The sequence below is a fragment of the Hemicordylus capensis genome, chromosome 13 (genome assembly GCF_027244095.1).
Source record: "Hemicordylus capensis ecotype Gifberg chromosome 13, rHemCap1.1.pri, whole genome shotgun sequence".
Classification (NCBI taxonomy): Eukaryota; Metazoa; Chordata; class Lepidosauria; order Squamata; family Cordylidae; genus Hemicordylus; species Hemicordylus capensis.
The window spans coordinates 1028833-1050785 of NC_069669.1; the positions used below are offsets into that span (position 1 = coordinate 1028833).

General features: G+C 55.4%; 1 protein-coding gene across 8 annotated transcripts in view; it reads right to left on the reverse strand.

Annotated features, from left to right (window-relative positions):
- GRID2IP (Grid2 interacting protein) overlaps positions 1 to 19673 on the reverse strand; it is a 41954-nt gene extending 22281 nt beyond the window's left edge. For 4 of the 8 annotated variants that reach the window (XM_053275670.1, XM_053275669.1, XM_053275667.1 and 1 more), the window contains exons 1-4: positions 8996 to 9462; positions 2793 to 3047; positions 1723 to 1808; positions 794 to 863 (exon numbers count right to left, since the gene is read on the reverse strand). In XM_053275670.1, coding sequence (XP_053131645.1) covers positions 794 to 863; positions 1723 to 1808; positions 2793 to 3047; positions 8996 to 9195 — 611 coding nt within the window. In that variant the 5' untranslated portion in view covers positions 9196 to 9462. Of the gene's footprint in view, positions 1 to 793; positions 864 to 1722; positions 1809 to 2792; positions 3048 to 8995; positions 9464 to 10214; positions 10345 to 13174; positions 13330 to 16561; positions 17155 to 19587 lie in introns of those variants that run through there. The other 4 variants (XM_053275673.1, XM_053275671.1, XM_053275672.1 and 1 more) reach the window with 3 other exon arrangements.
- Positions 19674 to 21953: the final 2280 nt, after the last annotated feature.

Sequence of the window (21953 nt, forward strand, 5' to 3'; positions counted from 1 at the left end):
AGGAGGCTCCCCCCTTCTTGGCTACAGTCGACCATCCCTGCGTTGACAAGAGCTGCGCTGCCTGCCGACTGCTCATTGGAACCAGCCTCTACTACTAGTATGCCAAGATGTGGAAGACAGGATTGGTGGGGCCCCAGTTCCTCTGCAGGGTCCAGGCATGCATCAACCCCAGGCCTATATCACAGAGCTGGGTTTTCCACGTGAGAAGTCTATAATGCTGAGGAAAGTGGAAGGCAAGAGAAGAAGAGGACGGCCAGCAGCGAGGAGGAGGGACTCGATGACGCCAGCCATGAATGCACCACCGAGAGACTGTCAAGGCCAAGTGGAAGACAGATCATCATCCTGGAGAGAATCTATCTATGAGGTTGCTAAGAGTCGATACCGACTTGACGACACTTAATCAATCAATCAGTCAGGGATGAAATGTTGGTCCCTAGAGAGACAGCATTTGTCCCACATAACCCCTGCTCACTGGGCAAAGAGGCACCTTTTAATGTGGCGAGTCTCTTGACTGAGCAGGGGGAGAGTAACTGGCCCTCTCCGTCCCCAGCACAGCATCCCTCCAGTGACTGTTGCTGGGGTCTGTCTTGTGTTTCTTTTTAGATGGTGAGCCCTTTGGGGACAGGGATCCATCTGATTTATCTTTTATTTCTCTGTGTAAACTGCCCTGAGCCATTTTTGGAAGGGCGGTATAGAAATCGAATAATAATAATAATAATAATAATAATAATAATAATAATAATAATGATAAAAATCTCACAGAGACAAGCAAAGAGGCTGCAGCTTCACCCACCTCATGTCCAGGCCATTGAGGAACAGGATCCTGTCTCCAGCTCTCAGGGACGCCTTGTCCGCCGGGCTCCCTAGAACAAAACAGCACATGCAGGGCCCTTCTTCATCCAGCCCAGGCTGGGCTGCCTGCTGCTGCTGCCTGCCTCCCAAGCCCCCCCGCCCCCCGTGCTGCTGGGCTGGAGGGACAAGGCTCCTTGGAACAACAAGGGCCCCCCCCATTGCCCTTGCCTTTGGGGCCCCTCATGCTTTCCCAGCCCCACATGTAGCCTGCTGCCTTTCAAGTCATCCAGGCCATTCCGATGCTCTCATCTCCTCCCCTTTTTAGAATCACATAATTGGGGTGGCTGGAAGAGAACAGACGAAGGCCGTCAGGAAGGGGGGGCTTCACTTCCCATGGAGGAGGAACAGAGGAACAGAGGAAGCGGCCATATACTGAGTCAGACCATTGGTCTATCTAGCTCAGTCTTGTCTTCACAGACTGGCAGCGGCTTCTCCGAGGTTGCAGGCAGGAATCTCTCTCCACCCTGTCTTGGAGATGCTGCCAGGAGAGATGCTGCCACATCTTCCCAGAGCAGCTCCATCCCAAGTTTGTTCCAAAGGGCTCAGTGGAGCCTTGCCACAATCAGTTCTGGAGAAGAAAACATCTCTAACCCCTGCTAACTGGGCAAAGAGGCCCCTTTTTAACGTGGTGACTCTCTTTACTGAGCAGGGGGAGAGCAACTGGCCTTATCCACCCCCAGCACATCATCCCCACAATGGCTGTGGCGAGTGTCTACCTTACATTTGTTTTAGATGGTGAGCCCTTTGGGGACAGGGACCCATCTTGTTTGTCTATTATTTCTCTATGCAAACTGTTTTGGGAACTTTTGTTGAAAAGCGGTATATAAATATTTGTTGTTGTTCTTGGTACAGCACAGAAAACCTCCTTACCAGGCAAGACAGACTCGATCCACACGGGGGCATGTCCCCGCAAGGTGAAACCAAAACTCCTGCTGCCTTTGTAGACCCGAACAGTTCTGGGGGAGAAAAGGCAGGCGTTACTAGGGGCAGGAGGGAAGTGATGCTCCTCCCCCCCCCCGCACCTTCTCCTTTGCCCCACCCTGTGTTTTTGCTGCAAAAGAACACACATTCTCTGCATGCCTTTCTCTTGCTTCTGTGCAAATAATGCCATACACTCCCCTCACTCTGAGCAGGAGCAGGAGCCAGGAGCCTGGCACTGAGTCAGGAAGGTGGGAGCTAGGAAGGGAGAGCAAAGAGCAGGCTGTTTCCCAACTGGTGGGCCCCTCCCATCCCCCATGGGCCCAAGGACCTTTGTCTCTCTCACACACACACACACACACACCGCCCACGCCCCTTAGCTGCTGTAGCATCTCAGAAAGACCCAGGGTTTGGCCTCCCTGATGCCACCTGCTGTGACTTCTAGGAATGAGCTCAGCTTCATTCAATGCTCAGCCTGTTTCTTTGGGTCAAGGAACCAAATCTTACCAAGACCCTGAGCCTATTCTCACAAGCAGCCTAACCCAGGCTAGGGAAGTCCCGCCAGCTTGTATGTATGGAGAAGTCGGGCCACTGAAGGCAACGGAACAGGAGGCAGCTTTTGTCTGCCCCATGGCTGTGATACCCTGCCCCGCTTCCCATAAGCCTCACGCAACTCCAGTCTCTAGACCCTCCCGGCTTCCATTCTCCTTTCAAAAATGCTTCTGAGTCCTAGATTCTGGGAGCAAAATTAATTATGCAGAAGAACCAGACCAGTGCAAAACGTGCAATTGAAATCTGATCTTTCCAGGCAGGTGGAATCTGCAGAGTGACCCAGAGAGTCAGGCAGTCCCACCCTCTTGTCTTAAATACTGGGCCTCCTTTTCTTCTGTCTCCGTTTAAAAAGCCAGAACACTCACATGCAGCAGCCCAACTGTGTCCCTGCAGACTTCCAATTCAGAGCTCTGTTGCCAGGAGTACAATACCAGCTGTGGGTCTGAAAGGCCTGAAGAAAAGGGAGTTACCTGTGAGCGGCACCCGACCCCACATTGCTGGCGACCAGGGATGTGGACTTCCTCAAGCCCTTGCAGTTTTCCTCGTGGCTCCGTGGGACCGAGCTGGCCCGGGTGGACACAAGCAGGCGCTCGTGGTGGTCCTCGCTGCGGCTGCGTCTCAGCCGGTTGGCAGGCTGCTCTCTCTTGGCCCGGCACAGCTTGCTGATCAGGCTCTGGGACACCACTTCGTCAAAGCGCTGCCTGTGTTTCCTGGGGATGAAGATCCTGGGGAACATGGCAAGGGAGGTGCGTTAGGGAAGTGGCAGAGAGCTCCGGCAAACCACTGGGGCAGCAGTCCAGAGCCTTGCAGACCCCAGAGGGGGAGAACAGACCCAGCCTTTAGATGCACATGAAGGGCTACAGAGTACACGGACTCCCCCTTCTCAGCTGCGGTGTCTTGCTGTGCCGGTAATGACACACAGCTCTTTCTTGAGAGTTTGATGAGCCTAGAAGATGCTTCCCCTACCCAGCCCACGGGAAGAGAGGATGGGCCATCAAGGCAACTCCTTCGTGCAGGCGCAACCTGGGTACAATTCGGTGTCTTTGGCCAACACAGATTTCACCGGTTTTCCTTCTTCCTGTGTAGGAAGCATAAACTGTGTGTGTGTGTGTGTGTGTGTGTGTGTGTGTGTGTGCACATGTGTGCAGATGAGACATTGTAGTTTGCAAGGCTGCCGTGAAGCATGGAGTATTTTTAAAGCTGAACACCCAGATGGTGTTTTCTCTTTGCTACAAGCTGACAGCAAAATCACAATGAGCTCACCAGCCCCTCTTCCCACCCCACTGCAAGCATCCTCCCTGCTATTGGCATACAGGTGTGCAGCCACCCACACCAACCCTACCCACACATGCAGAGCAGCTGAGGACACTTCAGTCTCCTGCAGACGTGCCAAGCCTACTCGGAGGCCGGAAATATTAGAAGAACACAGCTAGGGCTAGGCTGGGTCAAGCACCCCCGTGGGACTCTTGGAACCAGTAGTGGAGAGGGCCGAGGAGGCACAGCTGCCTCTGCTTCCCAGCAACAGCTCTCTCTTTTGTGCTGCCTACAGGCTGGCCATTCATCAGGTAGAGCTGAGCTGTTAATGGCCAGCCTGCAGGCAGCGTGACTCTCGGGCAGGATGGAGGGGAGAGAGGACCAAGCCAAGCTGCCGGGAAAGAGAGGCAGTTGTGCTTCCTTTGGTGCCACTCTGGCTTGTGAGGAAGAGCTGCTACTGCTTGAAACCATCGTGCCCTCTCTCCCAAGTGGCTTGAAACCATCGTGCCCTCTCTCCCAAGTGGCTTCCATGCTAGGCCCTCAAGTGCTGCTGAGGCATTGCTTTTCTGCATCAGTGGGAAGTGGGCACCAGGATCCCCTCCTCCCCCGGCCAGGAGACAGTCAGTTTCTGAGAACTCCAACAGACCACACAGAGAGAGAGAGAGAGAGAGAGAGAGAGAGAGAGAGAGAGAGAGAGAGAGACGCTAACTTTGCTGCCTGCCCTGGCTGCACACATCTCACTACTGCCTCGGTTCACAGAGCTGCACCAGTGTTTGTAGGGCAGCAGCCCCTCCCTGGGCTAATCCCCGCCACACACAGCTCGGCTGCCATCTGCTTGGGTCGCTATTGAGCACCACCACCCCCCAAGGCGAGAGGCCAGGAAACGCTGAGGGGGCAGGGGGCAGCTCCCTGCCTGTGAATGGGCGGGCACTCAGCCGTCCCCGGGGTGCTGCTCTGGCCGCAGGGATAACTGGGGGAATTCCAGAACCCAGGACAGAATTCATGGGAGGAGGAGGAGGAGGAGAGCGGGCTGCAGCAGTGCGCTGCTTGGTAACCAGAGAGGAGGCGACTTCCCCTGCTCGGGTAATTCAATCCACGCCGATCGAGTCGCTTGCATCCTCCTCTGCCTCCGAAAGGGCGATTCTGACCGAGAAGCTGCCAAGAGAGACCAGAGGACATTTCCCCCCAGAGGCCGAGCAGGGCTGGCAGGCAGGGGCCGTTTGCCTCGCCTAAGCAGGCCAGGAATAGCCACAACCCGCCACATTCACAGCCAAGGCGAGAGCGAGGAGGTGGTGGTGGGCCAGGCTGTCCTGCACGGGGCTGGTGCTCCTCAGCCAGGTGGGGGCCTCCGGGCTGCTGGCTCCAGAGATGTCCTCCCGGGTTCTTCTCCAGCATCACAAGCCTCCTTCACTTAGCAACAGCAACTCACCCCTGCTAATTGCGCAAAGGGGGACCTTTTTTAAGTGGCGCGTCTCTTCACTGAGCAGGGGGAGAGTAACTGGCCCTCTCCAACCCCAGCACAGCATCCCGCCAGTGGCTCCTGCTGGTGTCTCGCTTATATCTCTTCCTTTTTCTAAAATTGTGAGCCCTTTGGGGACAGGGAGCCTTTTTATTTTTATTTTTTTAAAAATTGATATCTGTGTAAACCACTTTGCAACCATTTCGGACCATGGTATTCCCCGTGACACTCTGTGGATGCGAGAGGTGGACTCTGAAGAAACAAGACAGAAAAAGCATTGACGCTTTTGAACTTGGGTGCTGGAGAAGACTTTTGAGGAGACCACGGACAGCCAGGAAAACAAACACATGGATCCTAGAACAAATCAGTCCAGGATTTCTACTCGAGGCATAAATGATCAGGCTCAAACTATCCTACTTCGGACACATTATGTGAAGACCCAGCTCCCTTGAGAAGTCCATCATGCTGGGGAAAGTTAAAGGAAAGAGAAGAAGAGGACGGCCAGCAGCAAGATTATGACAGCAATGAATGCGCCACTGAGAGACCTGAAAGGCCAAGTGGAAGCCAGATCATCCTGGAGAGAATTTCTCTCTGTGGTTGCTAGGAGTCCACACCAACTTGACGGCACTTCATCAATCAATCAGACCGCTTTGGGAACTTCTGTTGGGAAGTGGTGCACAAATGTGCGTCCTATGGCGGTGGCTCACAGCTGCAGCCACAGTGGTGGCCCCCATGCTCCTCTGACTATGATGCCATGCCCTCACCCCTGCCACTGCATCCTGTGGTGCAACTGTGGGGGTGTTGAAGGGTGGTCAGAGAGATGCCCCGCCTGCCCCTGCTGCTGCTGCTAAGGGAGCTCATAAGGAACTGGGCCACGAGGGCCCCCCTAAACCTGCACTGGCAGTGTCTTGGGAAGACACCCCGACCAAACTCACGAGAGAGAGAGAGAGAGAGAGAGAGAGAGAAAGAGAGAGCACCTCCCTGGAGGAATGCAGCAGAAGCTGCCGAGCTGTCAAAGCCCCCCCCCCCGCCTGCAGATGCCAGCCTCTTCTTCCTCGCCATACACCGCCCCTTCTGGGGCTCCAACACCACCTGCCTAGCAGCTCACACCGTGACTCTCGAGCCGGCCTCCCCGCCAGCTTGCCCCTTACATGCCCAGTCTCTTCGAGCAGTGCCAGCCACTGCATGGCCACCCCATTGGGACAGTGAGTCTGCAAGCCGGAGACGGGCACTCCGGCAGCCGTGTGGCCTCCTCCATCCAGCGAGTCCACGCCTACCGGGGGTCTGCTGGGGACCCCTTTGCTCCTCACAGGTGCCGTAGCCTCCGGGTTAGGGGCTTCCTTCTCTCTCCAAAGGAGCTGCTGTGGCCCAAGGGGCCTCTCCCCAGTCCAAATCCCAAACAACTGGTCGGGGAGCTTTGTGCCTGCCAGGGGAGGAGATGAGCAGGACTGCTGTGCATACTCACCCCTTTGTGCTTCCTCTCTTTCTGGGCACTTTTTTCCGGAGCCCAGCCTGCCCCGGAGAGTTTTTCAGCTGGACGGTCTGGGCAACAAGGAGGCTGCGCCTCGGAACTGCCAGCCTGTCTACCTCCTGCTGGGGGGATCCGGGCTCCAGCAGCCAGGCCCTGCCGCCTTAGCTCGGGCCCCCTCTTCCAGCAGCAAGCCGGGCAGACAGGTCTCCGGGCCACAAAGGCACCACCTAGGGCTGCAGCGCCAGCTTGCCTGAGCCTTCTGTCAGCTGGTGACCCCCAACGGCCAGTCCCAGGGGGTCCCACCAGGCCCTATCAAGCCCTGGCCTTGGAGCCCGCTCCTCTGTCTCTGAGCCACCGGGCTCCGGTTCCTGCTCCCTTTCCCGGGTTGCTGCCTTGGGTCTTGGCCAAGCCTGGCTCAGAGGGCACACTGGCCTCTGCCCGCCTGCCCCCTGTTCTTTGGATCTCAGCCCCTGCTTGTTTTGGACCGTGCTGTCATGCCTGCCCCACAAAGTCAGTGCACAACAATTCCACCAAAGACAGGAGAAGAGGTGCTTCCGTATTCAGGAGGGGAGTGGGGGGGGGGGTGCAGGGAGAGGCCTCTGACTGATGCGGTGGAGAGACATCCTTCCGAGGAGCAAAGGACTGTAAACGCCGGACGCCAAAGGCCTGGCCGTCATGCACAGCCTTCAAAGCAGGCAGCCAGCCGTGCTGGCTTATTTGCAATCAGTTCTGACTTCCGCAGCCTTGAAACAACCGATCAGATCTTGGATCTCCATGGCGATGATGTGGCAGGAGCAATTAAGCTCTCTGGATCAAACAGTTCCCTCTCTGACATGGAACTTTGCAAAACTGCAAAAGCCTTTCCTCGGTTTGCTCAAGTCTGAGACCCATTTCAAAACAGGAGGAAGGTGGCGGGCAGGCATAGGGCAGGGCAGTCGTACAGAATGAGTGCAGAAGCTCCCAGGTTCAATGGTCATCCCTGCTGCCGCTGCTGCCACATAGGGCTGGAAAAGTGTCCCGGAGAGCTGCTGCCAGTCAGTGTAGACCAAAGCTCTGAGTCAGTAGACCCTTCCAGCGTCCAGTGGTGCCCAAATCCTGCTGCTCCAGTTGCCTCCGTCAGCAGTAGCTTCCTTCCTCAAGATCAGAATGCTTTGTAGGAGAACAACATGATACTTGTAGCGCGTATTTTCCTGTTCTAAGCATGTGTCACTCGCACATGTTGTTTCTTAGAACAGGGCTTCCCAACCTTGGGTCCCCTCTTGCTGTTGGACTACAGCTCCCAAGGGGCATTGTGGCTAGGGATGATGGGAGTTGTAGTCCCACAACGTCTGAGAAGCCAAGGCTGAGAATCCCTGCTGCAGCAGCAGAAGGCATAGGAAGCAGCCTGAGGCCGAGTCAGACTCTTGGCCATACGTTCAGACATGGTCATATGTTCGGGTCACAGCCACGACTCAGGCTGAGCGCTTCAGTGTGTCTTTCACGGGAAAGCTCATCGAACTCCCGAGAGAGAGAGAGACTTTCTTCTCCACAGGCCTCAGGGACGGGTGCGGAATTTTAGAACTGCAGCATGCCAAGCAGAAAATGATTGTATTTCAGCTTTTACTAAAATGAACTCAGTGGCATTTTCTTCTGTAATGAGAGCACTCTCCAGTGAGAAAAGATTTAATCTCTGCCAGAGACAGAAAGTGTCCTTTCTAGAAGTACGTTGGCACCCAGCTTCCCAAGAAGAAAGCAGCTTGGCCGATGCAGCAGAGGCTATTTAACCAGATGCCTAATATTTCGCCAGCAGCAACCAAAGAATAAATCACCAGAGAAAAGTAGATCATGCTGCATTGCAGAATGGAGGAGTATAAGGCCCAAGGAATTAAGCATTAGGGGAAGGGGGTTTAAGCAGGTAAAAAACAATAAAAGCGCTCTGGGGCTCTTGTGTGTGTGTTGGGGGGGACCACTCTGAACCAGGGCATCAGGGTTTGCCCTCCCAGGAACAGAAAATGGACATCGGCGGTGATCCAAGGGAATTGATGGATGTCAGTATCTCCATGCATTTCAAGACGACGAGTAGTGAAAATAATTATTTAATACAATGAATCATTTCGTGTGATTTGTAAAACACAATGAAAATCACACACATCTCTGAACATCCTATTTCAGTATATGCACAGTTCGTCATGATGGTCTTGAAAGCCGGCCCGATGATGGGGGTATGGGGGTGAATCTTCACATTGGATCGAATTAGGTTGGTTTGAGGGTATGCAGAAATCTTTGTCAGGAATAATAGAAATGTCGCCGTATTTCAAGTATGGGCAGAGCACACGGAGTGACTGAAAAATGTTTGCATTGCTGGCACTTGTAATGGACTATCAACAAAGCTGGAAAACCTTTATTATTGGAAAACCACCTGGAGCCTCCAGAGTTAAATAAAATTAAATCATTAAAAATAAATAAATAAATAAATAAATAAGAGTGGGCTGCTTGCAAAGCTAACTTACCAGAGAAGCCCCCGTTTTCCAGTTGATTGCGTAATCCAGCATGCGCTCTGTAGACATGCTAGGAAGTTTGCTACCTGTCCATTCCAGGAAATAAAGAGTTCTGTGGCAATGGAAAGCTTGCATACTCTTAAAAGTAAAGCAAAGTGGCACCCACGGAGCCCTGTGGTTGTCTTGGGTAGTGTACAGGAGGGGTTGACCATGGCCTCCTCCCGCGCAGTAGGAGAGGATGCCTTTCAGCACCTTCCTCTATCGCTGCTGCCCGATATAGTAGCAGCGGGATTCGCACCGGCAACCTTCTGCTTGTGAGTCAAGCATTTCCCCGCTGCGCCACTTAAGGTGACTACACCAACCTCAATTGGTGCAATTTTTTAATTGATTCTGCTTGGTGGGAATCATTAAAGGGGGAAAAGGCTTCTGCAGGCTGCTAGTTACGTGCAGGCAGAAAGACACTGAAACCAACCATTCCATTGCGGAGCGCTTGGATTCTACACGCCCCAAGTACACAGCAGCCGCCGCCGCCAGAGCGAGGAAAGAGCAGAGGCCAGGACCGGGGAGAGCCCTCGCCGCTCGGAGCGGATTCCTCCGGAGGCAGCAGAAAATGGTCCCCCGCTGCTGCTGCTGCAGGAGCAGCTGCACGTCCGAAGCGCAGCCAGAGCGCCAGCCAGCCAAGTCGCCCCGAAGTTCCCGCGGCCAGGCTGGCGAGCGCAGGAGGAGCCCCAGGCAGGCCGGCCGGCATCTGCCCCCCCCCCCGCCCGACCTTGGCGTGTGGCCTGCACCCCGCCGGGCCGGGAGCCTGGCCCTCCTCCTCAGCATGCCCGGGGGCGCTTCGGCTCAAGGGACGCCGCCGCCGCCGCCGCGCACCTGGCCGGGCTGGACCGCAGCAGCCAGCAGGAGCCACGTCGGCGGGCTGGGGTGGAAGTTGGGCAGAGGGGAGGCGCACAAATCCCCTCCCGGGAACTGGGACCCCGACGAGGGGTGCTCTCTCGGGCCGGGGCCGGCCTCCTGCCGCCGGGGAGAAGAAGGCGGCAGCGGCGGCGGCGGCGCGACCCGAGCCTTCCTCTCGCAGCAGCAGCAGAGAGAGGACGCGAGGAGGAGGAAGAGCAGCAGCTCCCGGCCCCTCGCGGCGGGCTCGGCGGCTCCCGAAGCCGGCCAGCCCGCCTCCCCCGCGGCCCCAACCAGCCCCGGCCGGAGAAGGGACGCCGCCGCCGCCGCCGCTTACCCCAGGCAGCTCATCTTCCTCCCGCCTGGCCGCCGCCGCCGCTTGCCCGCATCCTTCCAGGAGAGGCGGCCCGCGCAGCCTCTCGCTCCTCGGCACTGGCCCGGCGGCGTCCGCAAACCAGCTGGCACCGGGCGGGGGGGGGGGGCGGGTGTCAGGAGGGGGGGGCAGCAGCCGCCGCCGCACGTGCTTGATCTCCCGGCCCGACGGCGGCTCAGGGGGACGCCAGCAAATTAAAAGCAGCAGCAGCAGCGGCAAGAGCTTAATTCGGGATAAATGGGTGGAAATCCTCCATTGGCGCTCCCAGAAGGGGGGGGAGGGAGTCCCACAAACAAGTCATCGGGATTAAAACAACAACAACAACAACAAGGGGGGGGGGGAGCAGCAGCCCAGCGCTGCGGGGGGGGAGGGCGGTGTTTGCCCAGCTGAGGGATTTGGCCGTTGCTGGGCAGGAGGCAGGCCTGTCCTCAGGGCATGATGGCAAGCAGGGAGACCGCCCCAGCCCCACTCTTTTCACCCCCATTAGAATTAACTGGAAGCCCCCCCACCCCACCCTGCTGATTTGTCCCAGGCCACCAGGCAGGGCTCTCTAAGGACAGCCCTGGCAGGAGGCTCTGCCTGCTGCCATGGGGGGGCGAGGGGGGGGGCAGAGGAAGCACAGAAGTCTCTCCTTCCTTCCCGGAGCTCCGTTTGCCCCTCTCTCCCCCACCCCACGCATTTCCTGCAGCAGCAGGCTGGCCATTCATCAGGTAGAGCTGCGCCAGCTCTACTACGGGAGGAACGGCCAGCCTGCAGGCAACGCAGTGGCGAGGAGCAAACGGAGCTCCAGGAAGGCGGGGGGGGGGGGCGTCTGAGCTGCACACCTCCCAATAGGCCAGCAGCCACTGCAGCCACCAAGGGCGTGCGGAGGGAGGGGGCATGCTACATGCACAACCCTGTGCAAAGGAGGCCTTTGCTCCTTCACTGGAGTAGCAACGACGTGTTTGCCAAACTCTGGGAAGAGACCTGAGGGGCTAGAGCTGGACACAGGGAGCTGTCCAGCAGAAAGTGGTCCTCTTATCAGTCAGCTCTGAGGCAGACCAAGTTCTTTCTGTCTGGTCACTAGAGGCCTCCCACCATGGGCTGCCCGTCCTGCAGCACTGCCGTATACTGTGCGTCCTCTTCTTCACCACCCCAGTGAAGCCTTCTGAGTGACCAGGGGTGCACACGGTCTCTGCTTGGGGCCACCTTGAGCCAAGCCGCCTCTACGGTTGGCTCTTGCTGTCCAAAGGCAGGGCCAGAGGTCTGTCTCTCCGTCCAGCCAAAGCCTTGCAGGGCTGATGGACTCAGCAGCTGTTACGTTTCTTCCAGAATCCCCCCCAAACTGGTTTACTGAGTTGTTGCAATACGCGAGTGTCTGTACATTAGGGGTGTGCACAGAACCACTTTCCATGCTTCGGTCCAAATTTGGACCAGATCGCGGTCCGTGAACCGGTTCAGTCGAACCGTCCGGGTGGTCCGGTCCATTCAACTGAACCAAGTCCAACCAGTTTGGCGGTTCGAGGGGCAATGCTTGTAAAGTGAAATTTGATGAGGATTCCCCCTGCACGCTTTGGAGGAGCCTTCACTAGCGGCTTCTAAAGGGACGGGCGGCAAGAGGCAACTGACAGCAGTAGATGTAGAAGAGAACGTCCTCACCAGCTCAGTGGCAGTTGTGGGACCATTCCTCTTGGCCGGCCACCCCTCATACTCGCTGCTGCTAAAGAGCAGCGGCACATGCTCCCTCCCTCTCTCAGCCCACAGTGCGCACGGCGACGTGACCTGGCCTTTTAATTTTGCTTGTTTGTTTGATTGCGAGATGCCCTTCTGCAAGAGCACCACTCTAACCTCGCCGGGATGGTGCTTGCACAGACATTGGAATGCTTCTTGTTGCTTTTGAAGCCTAGTTTGGGGACGTCTGGCCAGAAGGCTGTCTTGTGCCGCATGTGGGGATAGCGGGGCTGCGAAAGGCCCTGGACAGCTTCTTGCAGTCCAGACAGATGGACAGGGCGAGAAGGGCCACCAGTGATCCCACCTGATTTCCAAGCTCAGCTCCTCTTCTGTAACAATGGACTTCGCAATGGTCCCTTTCGGATCCTTCCAGCCTCAGGCAGAAGGAAATGACTCTTTGGCGTCCCCCTTTGCTTAGCCCAGTGTGAGGTTGTTATAGAAACGGCAATTTCTCCCAGATTCACAGATTAGGAGCAGGAATTGGGAAAACAAAGCCAGATGGAGGCTTGATTGCCTAATGACCGGGGTCTCCAGAGGTCTGTAATCCCCTGTGTGAGCCCCACGGCAGAGCAAAGTGAGGAATGCAAAGGGGCAAGATGCAGCATCCAGCCAAGGTGGCCTTATCTGCACAGCGTCCTGCTCTCCATCACTCAAGGCTAGCAATGCTGGACAAGCTAGACTCTACGAAGGATAGCGCGATACGTTTCTGGACAGCAAGTCCTGAGCTTGTTATTGCAGACAACAACCCTACAAGATGTCTTGGATTCCCCCCCACCTTCCTCTAGGGCAGGGCTGCATGACTTCAGTCCTCTAGCTGTTTGGGAGTACAACTCCCATCATCCCCAGCGCCTAATAGTCAGGGATTATGGGAGTTGTAGTCCAACCTTAGCAGGAGGAGGGCTGGCGTTGTGCAGCCCTGCCCTAGGGTCTCCGAGCCCATCCAACTAGCAACAGGACTTGGGGAGGTTAGGGTTTTCTTTAGGAGGGCTGTGATTTTTGCAGTCAGGAAGCAACCTCCCCTCTCCCACGAGGATGCAGAGGGGATGTGTGAAGAGATGCAGGAGAACAACCAAGACAAACCAAGCCCGGAGAAGCAGGCTGTACTTGCCAGACACATCCATCTCCTGCCTCCCCACACCCTGCTACTTGGCACACAGGTCCTCTGCAAGCCAAGAACTAGAGGTAGGCAAGGCCTGTCAAGGCATCGGTAGTACCTGATATTGTCTATGAGGAGCTGGTGGGACTCTTTGGTGAGAATCATGGAGAGGGCATAAGCCAAGTAGTCAACCTTCCTCTCAGCCGCATACTGCTTTAGGGTCGTGAACATCTTCTCTTTTATTTCTGGCTCGTCACCCAGGAGCTCCTGCACCTGTAAAGAAGGGACAGGTGAAAGCACACTTGTCTCCTGCCTATCGCAAACCCTGCACAACCATTGGCTGAGCTCCTATGTTGTCATGGAATGTCACCCCCCCCCCCAGTTCTCAACAGCTGTGGCATCAGGATGTTGGAAGCAGTGTTCCCTCTAACAGGGATTCCCAGATGTTGTGGACTACAACTCCCAGAATCCCCAGCTGCAATGGCTTTTGCTTGGGGATTATGGGAGTTGTAGTCTACAACATCTGGGAATCCTTGTTACAGGGAACGCTGGTTGGAAGCCCCCATTCAGGGGACACACACACACAGCTGCTTTATTTTATTTTATTTATTACATTTTATATCCTGCTCTTCCTCTAAGGAGCCCAGAGCAGTGCACTACATACTTAAGTTTCTCCTCACAACAACCCTTTGAAGTAGGTTAGGCTGAGAGAGAAGGGACAGGCCCAGAGTCACCCAGCAAGTCTCATGGCTGAACGGGGATTTGAACTCGGGTCTCCCCGGTCCTAGTCCAGCACTCTAGCCACTAACCCCTTTCTGGAGGTTCCTTCTGGTGCCTCCTCCTCTCCAAGCCTGCCTGTATTTGGGACTTTGGCACAAAGAGCAACCAGGGAAGGATGTGTACATGTCACGTTAGAGAACGCTCCGGGTCTGCCGTGAGATTCCAGCCTGAACAAAGTGAAACCGTCCCCAGACTGCTCCCTTTCGCTCCTTGCACAACTCCGCTTAAATCCACAGTGTGGCTCCTCCACCGACTTCTGCCACAGCCAGCTTTTGTCAGGGAGAGCATCAGGTTTTCCCGTCCCTGCCTGCATCCAGCAGCAACTCCAGAGGGGAGATGGAAGCTGGAGTGAGAAGAAGCACCACATGCCAATGAGCAGCAGCAGCAGCAGCAGCAGCAACTTCACATGAGCCGAAGAAAGGGAGCCATCTCCCCAGCCCCCTGGTGCCCGTCCCACTTTGATGCTCTCCAAAGTCAATTATCACAGGCTTTCGTAACCTACATCCTGAAACCACAAGGTAGACAGCTATTTTGAAGCGCTGTCACATGAGCGGGGCTGGAGTCCTCCTGGGGCACCAGACTGACGTTTCAAGGTTACTTCATCTGGAGCAGCAGCAGCAGCAGCAGCAGTCTGGGTTCTGCCGCTGGTGCCTGGTGCTCCGCTCCGCAGGACGGCAGGCAAGGATCCTCTGAATGCAGCACACTTCACAATATATAGTGATAGACATTGAGCACGATATATTTGTGCTACTTTTAATGCCTAGAACACACTAGAAACACTAATTATTAAAAGGGGCCCCTCGCTGCAGATTAGCAAAGGAGACTTTCAACCATGCAGGGTGAGCCTATGTATGTTTTCTCGGAATATACTGAGTGAGACCCTTGGTCCATCTAGCTCAGGATTGTCTGGCAGCGTCTTCTCCAAGCTTGCAGGCAGGAATCTCTCTCAGCCCTGCTGTCTTGGAGATGCCGCCAGGGACGGAACTTGGAACCTAGATGCTCTTCCCAGAGTGGCTCCATCCCCTAATAAGGGGAATATCTTGCAGTGCTCACACTTCAAGTCTCCCATTCATATGCAACCAACCCTGCTTAGCTAAGGGGGCAAGTCATGCTTGCTCCCACAAGACCAGCTCCCCTCTAGTACTGGCAGAGATACCCAGATGCTACTGACCTGTGTGGGCTGCTAGGAGGAGGGAATCAGAGATCCCTTCCTTCGGCTTCAGCATGGATGCTTAAGGTCACATGAATTGACTCTGTGTCACACACATTGACCAAGACCCAGCAAATGCTGGGAGGCATTCCCACATGACATCTTCCCTTTGATGCCAAGAACTAGAGGCTGCCCTTCAGAGAGCTTTGAAAAATGGCGGCCCTGTTTCTGCTTAAGTGCTGATCCTCAGGCATGATGGGCCACACCCAGGCTGGGAACCTTGTGCTAGATCTTGGGGAGGAGAGCAAGAGACTCCTCTGTAAGAATCATGAGATATACAGCCACTCAGCACGCCCATAAAGCTGCCTTACAAGTCCTAAAGCAAAGGAAAATTGGGAAGAAAACCGCCTGCCGAAGGAGACGGATTTGGATCATAGCTGAGAGTGGCGATCATCTTGCTCCTCTTCCGCTTGGGAAGGGACACTTCCCACCGCCTCCCAGAATCTCCCTCTCACATGCCCTCAAAACGGCATCTCGAACATGCCACTTTGAAATGGAAATGAGAAAGGCTTTAGGAAGCAAACAACTGTGATCAAGTTTATTACCTCCAAGAAGAAATGCATTTGTGTTTGCAAATTACCCCCTGGTTAAGCATTAGCCACAATGCACTGCGAGGAAGTAATCGCTTTGATAGTTTATGGGCTTATAATAGAGAAACCAAAGCAAGCCCAAAGCGGTGCTGGACAAAACTCGGGCTGAGGAGCTGGTGCTGCACCCTGCTTGCCTGTGCTGGAGCCCTGGTTCTGCCCCACACAGCTCTGCACCCCCACATCTTGCCCCAGCAGCCCCACCCCAATGCCGCTCACAAATCAACCACCTCCCTGGACTTGGTGCTCCTCCTCATCCCCACCCACCTGTAGGGCCACCAACATTTCATTGCCAGAATGAGGGACACAAGTTGGCGGGCGGGGGGGGGGAGCTGGCTAGGGGGGCTGGGAGGTGTCTGCAGTGGTAATCAAGAGGCTGAGTATTACTGACGTCTATGTCATTGGATTATATGCTATTGAACAGTGCCAACATGGTTATTATTTGGAACACATTCAAGTTACACCACTTTTCAACCAAAAACTACTCAAAACAAGAAGCTGCTCACCCCAACACCAAAATTATTATTGTTATTATTATTATTAATTCAATTTCTATACCGCCCTTCCAGAAATGGCTCAGGGCGGTTTACACAGAGAAATAATCAATAAATAAGATGGATCCCTGTCCCCAAAGGGCTCACAATCTTAAAAACAACCAAACACATAAGATGCACACCAGCAACAGCCACTGGAGGGATTCTGTGCTGGGGGTGGAGAGGGCCAGTTACTCTCCCCCACCACGTTAAAAGGTGCCTCTTGGCCCAGTGAGCAGCGGTTATGTGGGACAAATGCTGTCCCTCTAGGGACGCACATTTCATCCCTGAAATGAGGGGCGCCCTATGTGATGAAGGACAGTTGGGGATCTCTATCCCTGCGCGCCACCCCCCACCTGCCCTCCCTTCTGGGACCAACCCCCGCCGCGCCTGACCTTCTTGCTGAACTCCTGCGCCTTCTGCCGGCGCTCCTGGTGGATGGCGTCTGCACTCTGGACAAACTCCCGCACGCTGTTGCTGGCCCACCTCTGGAGCCTCTCGAGCCGCAGCAGCCCCAGCCGGAGGCCTCCTCCCTGGCAGGCCTGGATCATGGCCGCTGCCTCGTCGTACAGCTTGACGGGGACCCCGTTGACTTCCAGGACGTAGTCCCCAGCTTTGATGCCACCCTCGGAAGCGGGCGAGGCGGGAGCCACGCTCTCCACTTGCAGGGGGCAGCCCCCGTCACACGCCAGGGTGAAGCCGAAGCGCCCCTCCTGGCCCGGCGCGAGGTCCACCTGCTGGACGCGGGAGACCACCCCGATGCTGGGGGGCACGTTCTTGCACTGCCTGGCCAAGGCCACCAGGGCCTCTCCGGTCATGGAGGAGACGGGCTGGCCTTCGATCTCCAGGACCTGGTCTCCCGGCTGCAGGCCGGCCACCTGGGCACTGCTGCCCTCTTCCACAGCCAGGATGTAGCACGGGCCGCTCCCACTGATCTTAAAGCCAAATTCTTCAGGCCACCCGTGGTTGGTAGCAGGCATGGTGGTAACTGGGGAATGAAGACGCGGGAAGAGGGATCGTGAGCGTCATTGACCCCCCCAAGAATGGACTCTCAGTAGGGTGGGAGGTTCACCGGGGGGTACGGCTGCCACCCACCGACACATTGGGGACAACATCCGTCGGGAAGTTCTCTTGTGGTGCAAACCCCAGTGAAATGAACCAGAATAGGCCACGAGGGCGATTTCCATGAATCCTACGATCGGTCTCCTCACCAGCTTGCCATGACCTTATGTTATGACACATTTGTTTACACAGATCTATATATTTGCATCCTTGTCCAAAGGAATGCTTGGGGTGCAGATTCCTTTCTTTCCTGCCAGTCCAGGGATCAAAATAACTCCTCCTTGCCCATTAACTGCTCTTTGATATTTGCAGAAAATTTGCATGCAGCTTTTGCCTCCACAAAACCGGCAAAGAGAGATCCTTTGATCTCTCTAGCCTTTTTTCCCCGGATGGAGCTGTTTATGCTCCCCTTTGTTACGCAGCCCCAGTGTGCCTCCGCAAAGCTAGAAGACTCCCCTTTCTCCAGCCAAGGCTGGAGGCTGTATAAGGGAAGTTGGGAGGTATCGGTTTTAGGAAGGCCCAGCCATTCACTAGGACCACAACAACCATCAGGCCCCTCCAAGTCTCCCCTCCTTAAAGCCACCCTGCCTGTTCTCCCTTGCTGGCCTCCTCCGATGCCCAGACCTCCCTCCCGCCACCCCCAGCCTCAGCGATCTCCTGATCCCTGGAAGGACTCTCTCTCTTCTCCCTGCTGGCCTGGCAGCCTCTGGGAACTGGACGCGGCCTCTTGCCTTCGTCATGGTGCCTGTCCATCAGGCATCCGGCTGTCCACTGTTGGGATCAGGAGGCTGGGCTGGAAGACCCTTTGCTCTGACTCAGCCGGGCTTATTCATTTAACATGTTTATGCCCCTCCCCTCCAGTACCCTACTGCTTGGGGCAGCACACAACATTAATAAAATAGATACAATATAAAACAATTTTTTGAAAAATTAATAACAGTAAACAAGTTTAAAAAAACAAGCTAAACCCCAATTAAAAGTTACGAATTTTAAAAGTTTTGAATTAAAAGTTATAAGTCAAAAGCTAAAAACTAAGAACTAAAAAACCTACCAGATATAAGCAGCAGCTATATCATTTAAAAGCCTCTCTAAAAAGAGGTGTATTAATTGTTTGTTGTTGTTGTTGTTGTAAAACACGGTGGGAAGGAGCATGGAAGAGAAGCTCTTCCAGCAGGGCGCTGCAGAGCCAAGGGGCCACGATCAAAAAGACTCTTTTTAGGATGTCTCTTTTTAAGCAAGCTGAGAAGCTCTCCCCCCCCCCCACCGTGCTTTCGAAGGAGGGAAGGATACTCTCAAGCACTCGGCAATCTCAAGAGAGCAAAGGGCGTCCAGCTGTGTGCAAGCTGACAAAGAGAAATCTGTGCAGCTGGGGTGGTCTGATTGGATCTATATTCCGAAAGCTGGTGCATCTTCCTAACAATCCCAGGCTCCCTAGACGCTCCAGGAAGTCTGGAGGGGTCCTCCGGCACAGCCTCTCTAGCAGTATTCCGATGTGATGGTCTTGGGCAGCCACAGAAGCACAGAGTTGTAGTCTACAACATCTGGGAATCCCTTGGAGACCCTTGGGCACAGTCAAGGCCCAAGCTGGGCAAGAGCCACACAACCCCCCCCCCCCCACCACCACCACCAGTGCTTCCGGGCTGACTGAAATGCCTGCAGTTCTCTCCTGCTCACTCTGTGGGGACATGTTTTGCTGGCCCCTGGCAATTAGAGTTGCCCTGCCCCCTGGGATTTTGGGTTTCACCCGGATTTTAAGCATCTCACCCAGCTTGCTTAGCCCACCCAGATTCGACCAGATCTCAGTTTTCTTGCTTTCTTTTTTTTAAAGCTAAGCTCTCGCCCTTGTAGAAGCGGAGTTCTGGAGCAAAAGGTGCAGCCACTCTTCTGCTCAGAAATGATTTTCAAGCCAATTGTACATAATATGCAAATTAGGCACCTAGATTTGGAAAGCCAGACTCTGGCAGCCCTGCTGGCAATAGGGTTGGGGGCACGGCTAGTCGGGTCGAGGAGCAAGCAGACAGAGAGACTGTAGAGGTGAAGGTGGTGTTGGCAGGATCCAGATTAAGCAGCCCCCTTGAGACTGTTTAATCGGGAAAGGTTAGAGGAAGAAGGACTCTCAGTCCCAGAGGGTGGACTACCCGTCTCATCATCAAACGCCACTGTGGCTGGGGAAGATGGGAGCCGTAGTCCAGCAACCTCTGGGGACCAACGTTGAGGACATGTTGGGGTTAGAAGAAACCTCGCTGGGACCAGCAGTGTTAAGAAAAACTCCCAAGGTGATGGAGTGTTGCCACCTCTCGGGCCTCTTTCCTCTCCTACTCACTCCCCTCCACCACATCCAGGTCTAAGGAAAACTTACAGAAAGTGCTAGCCATCGGACTCTGACTGAGGTCTTGCCAAGGTCAGCAGCATCTCTCTGAGGGGGCTGGACCTCCTTGGTCCTCGCCGGCTTGGACTCCCTCGGGCAGCTTTTCCCCCAAAGCCTAGCTTGTCGCAGCAACGGAGCGCGCAGGTGTGGTGTTCTCCGGTGTGGCGATGGCCTGTCTCTCAGGCGCAGCAGAGGGCTGTTCTGGCCAGGTTCTTGGGCTTAGCCAAGGGCCAGACTGACTGAGAGCTTCACCCGACCTCAGGAGGACTTGAGCTGCTTACCTTCCTGCCCCCTCAGGTGGAAAGGAGGGTCCTGGTCACGGAGAAAAGCACTTTCTTTCCCTCCATCTGCTTATTTGGGGGAAATGTTTCCACGGAAGGGGCAAATAACTTGGCCAGCTCAAGCACTGGCCATGCCTGCGTCTCGCCTGCGACCCAAGCCGAGAAACATCTAAGAGGAATTAGAACTGATCAGGAGCTAAATTGGATTAGAGGCCCGCCAGGGAATGGTGTGAGCCAAGGGGCAGTTCTTATGGGCTTCGGGGACGGAGGAAGGATTGCAGGTAGTGCTTTGCTTGTAGGTGTCGTAGGACTACAACTTCCATCATCCCCAGCCACAATGGCAGAAGGTCATTGTGGTGGGGGATGATGGGAGTTGGAGTCCAACCATATCGGGGGACCCACACGGTCGGGGATCCCTGCCTGAGCAGGAGATAAATGTGGTGACTAATTGGGCAGGTAGTCTTCAACCCCTTGCCCCCGTGAATGTGACTGGGGAGGCCAGGCCCACTTTGCCACCTCCCCAGGGTGCTTCAGCTGCGGCTGGTGTCCACCTCTCTCGCCAGTTCCTCTCCCCACCCTCCCCACTCTGCCTCCCTGCCAAGAGACCTCGGACTGCGAAGAACCTCTCCAGCTCATCCCCTTGCCTTCTGGTTTCAGGAAACGGTTCCGTGGTTCCTTCTCGCCATGTCTGGGATGAGCGCACATCTTCCCAAGCCAGGCTTACCTCTCTTGCTTGCGCAGGGCCTGCTCGGCACCAGCCGCTCGGGATGAGGACGGTGACCCAGCTGAGCCATCCCAGCCGCTTCGGCGCTCCTGGATCAGTTACAGACCTGGGAGGGCAGCAGGGGCCCAAGTTTCTATGGCAAACTCTATCCAGGCACGGTAACCTAATCGGGCTGTCATTAGCAAGCGGCCAGCGAGAGCAGCGCATGGTGGCACCAGAGGCAAGCGGCGGACAGACAGCTGCCCCCACCAACCCCCCACTGCTGCTGCTGCCGCCACCAGAGAGGCAAGCCGGGAACTTGACAGCCCTTGCAAGTGATGGGGGGGGGTAGGGAGGGGTGCCAATTGCACTGGTGGAAGGAACTGCTTCTCCGGGAGAGCAGGGAGGTGCTCTTCTGACACGTTCTTTGCGGCTCTAATCCCCATCAACAGGGGGCAGATATGCCAACACAGCATTCGGCCAGTGCTGGTGGCGCAACCACCCCACAGTGTCAGGGGACACAGATTGGTTCCTATTTTGGATTTTGCTTTCTATCCAGTAGCAGCTTGTCCTAATGAGCTGTGTGTGTGTGTGTGTGCGTGCGCCGAAGGAGGCACAGCTGCCTCTGCTTCCCGGCAACAGCTCAGGTTGCTCCCACCCTGCCCAAGAGCCGTGCTGCCTGCAGGCCGGCCATTCGTCAGGTAGAGCTATGAGGTTAACGGCACAGCTCTGCCTGACAAATGGCCCTAGATCCTCTTCCCAGAGCGGCTCCATCCCTTGAGGGGAATCTCTTCCCATGCTCACACTTCTAGTCTCCCATTCACATGCAACCAGGGTGGACCCTGCTTAGCTAAGGGGACAAGTCCTGCTTGCGACCACCAGACCAGCTCTCCTCTCCAGACCACAGATCTCCCTCTCTCTGCGTTCAGAGCAGAATAACGGAGGACCAGGCCGTGCAGGGAGAGCGCCCCACCTCCCCTGTACAGAAATGACCCTGTTAACTTGGTTCTGTCCTCATCTTGACCTCTTGGAGACTCCATGATGCTCCCTAAAAAGAAATCAAATATTTGCTGCTGGCCTTAAGCGGTTTGTGTCGGGTCAGGGAGCCCAGGGTCTAAATCCAGCCTGCACCATTTGAAAGGGGCTTATTGGGAAAGCCCCAGGCTGCAGGCTGATCCAATTACTCCCACAGGGAGCCAGTGCAGTGTCAGAGGCCTCCATCTCCTCCTGCGACTCCAGCCATATGGAGCCCGTGTGGCTGACGGCATCCACAGTTGCATTCCCTTGTGCTGCCATAAAACTGTCAAGAGAGCTTCTTCATAGGAAAGGACACCCATGGAGCACTCCATCCAAAAACACAGGGGCCAGGATCC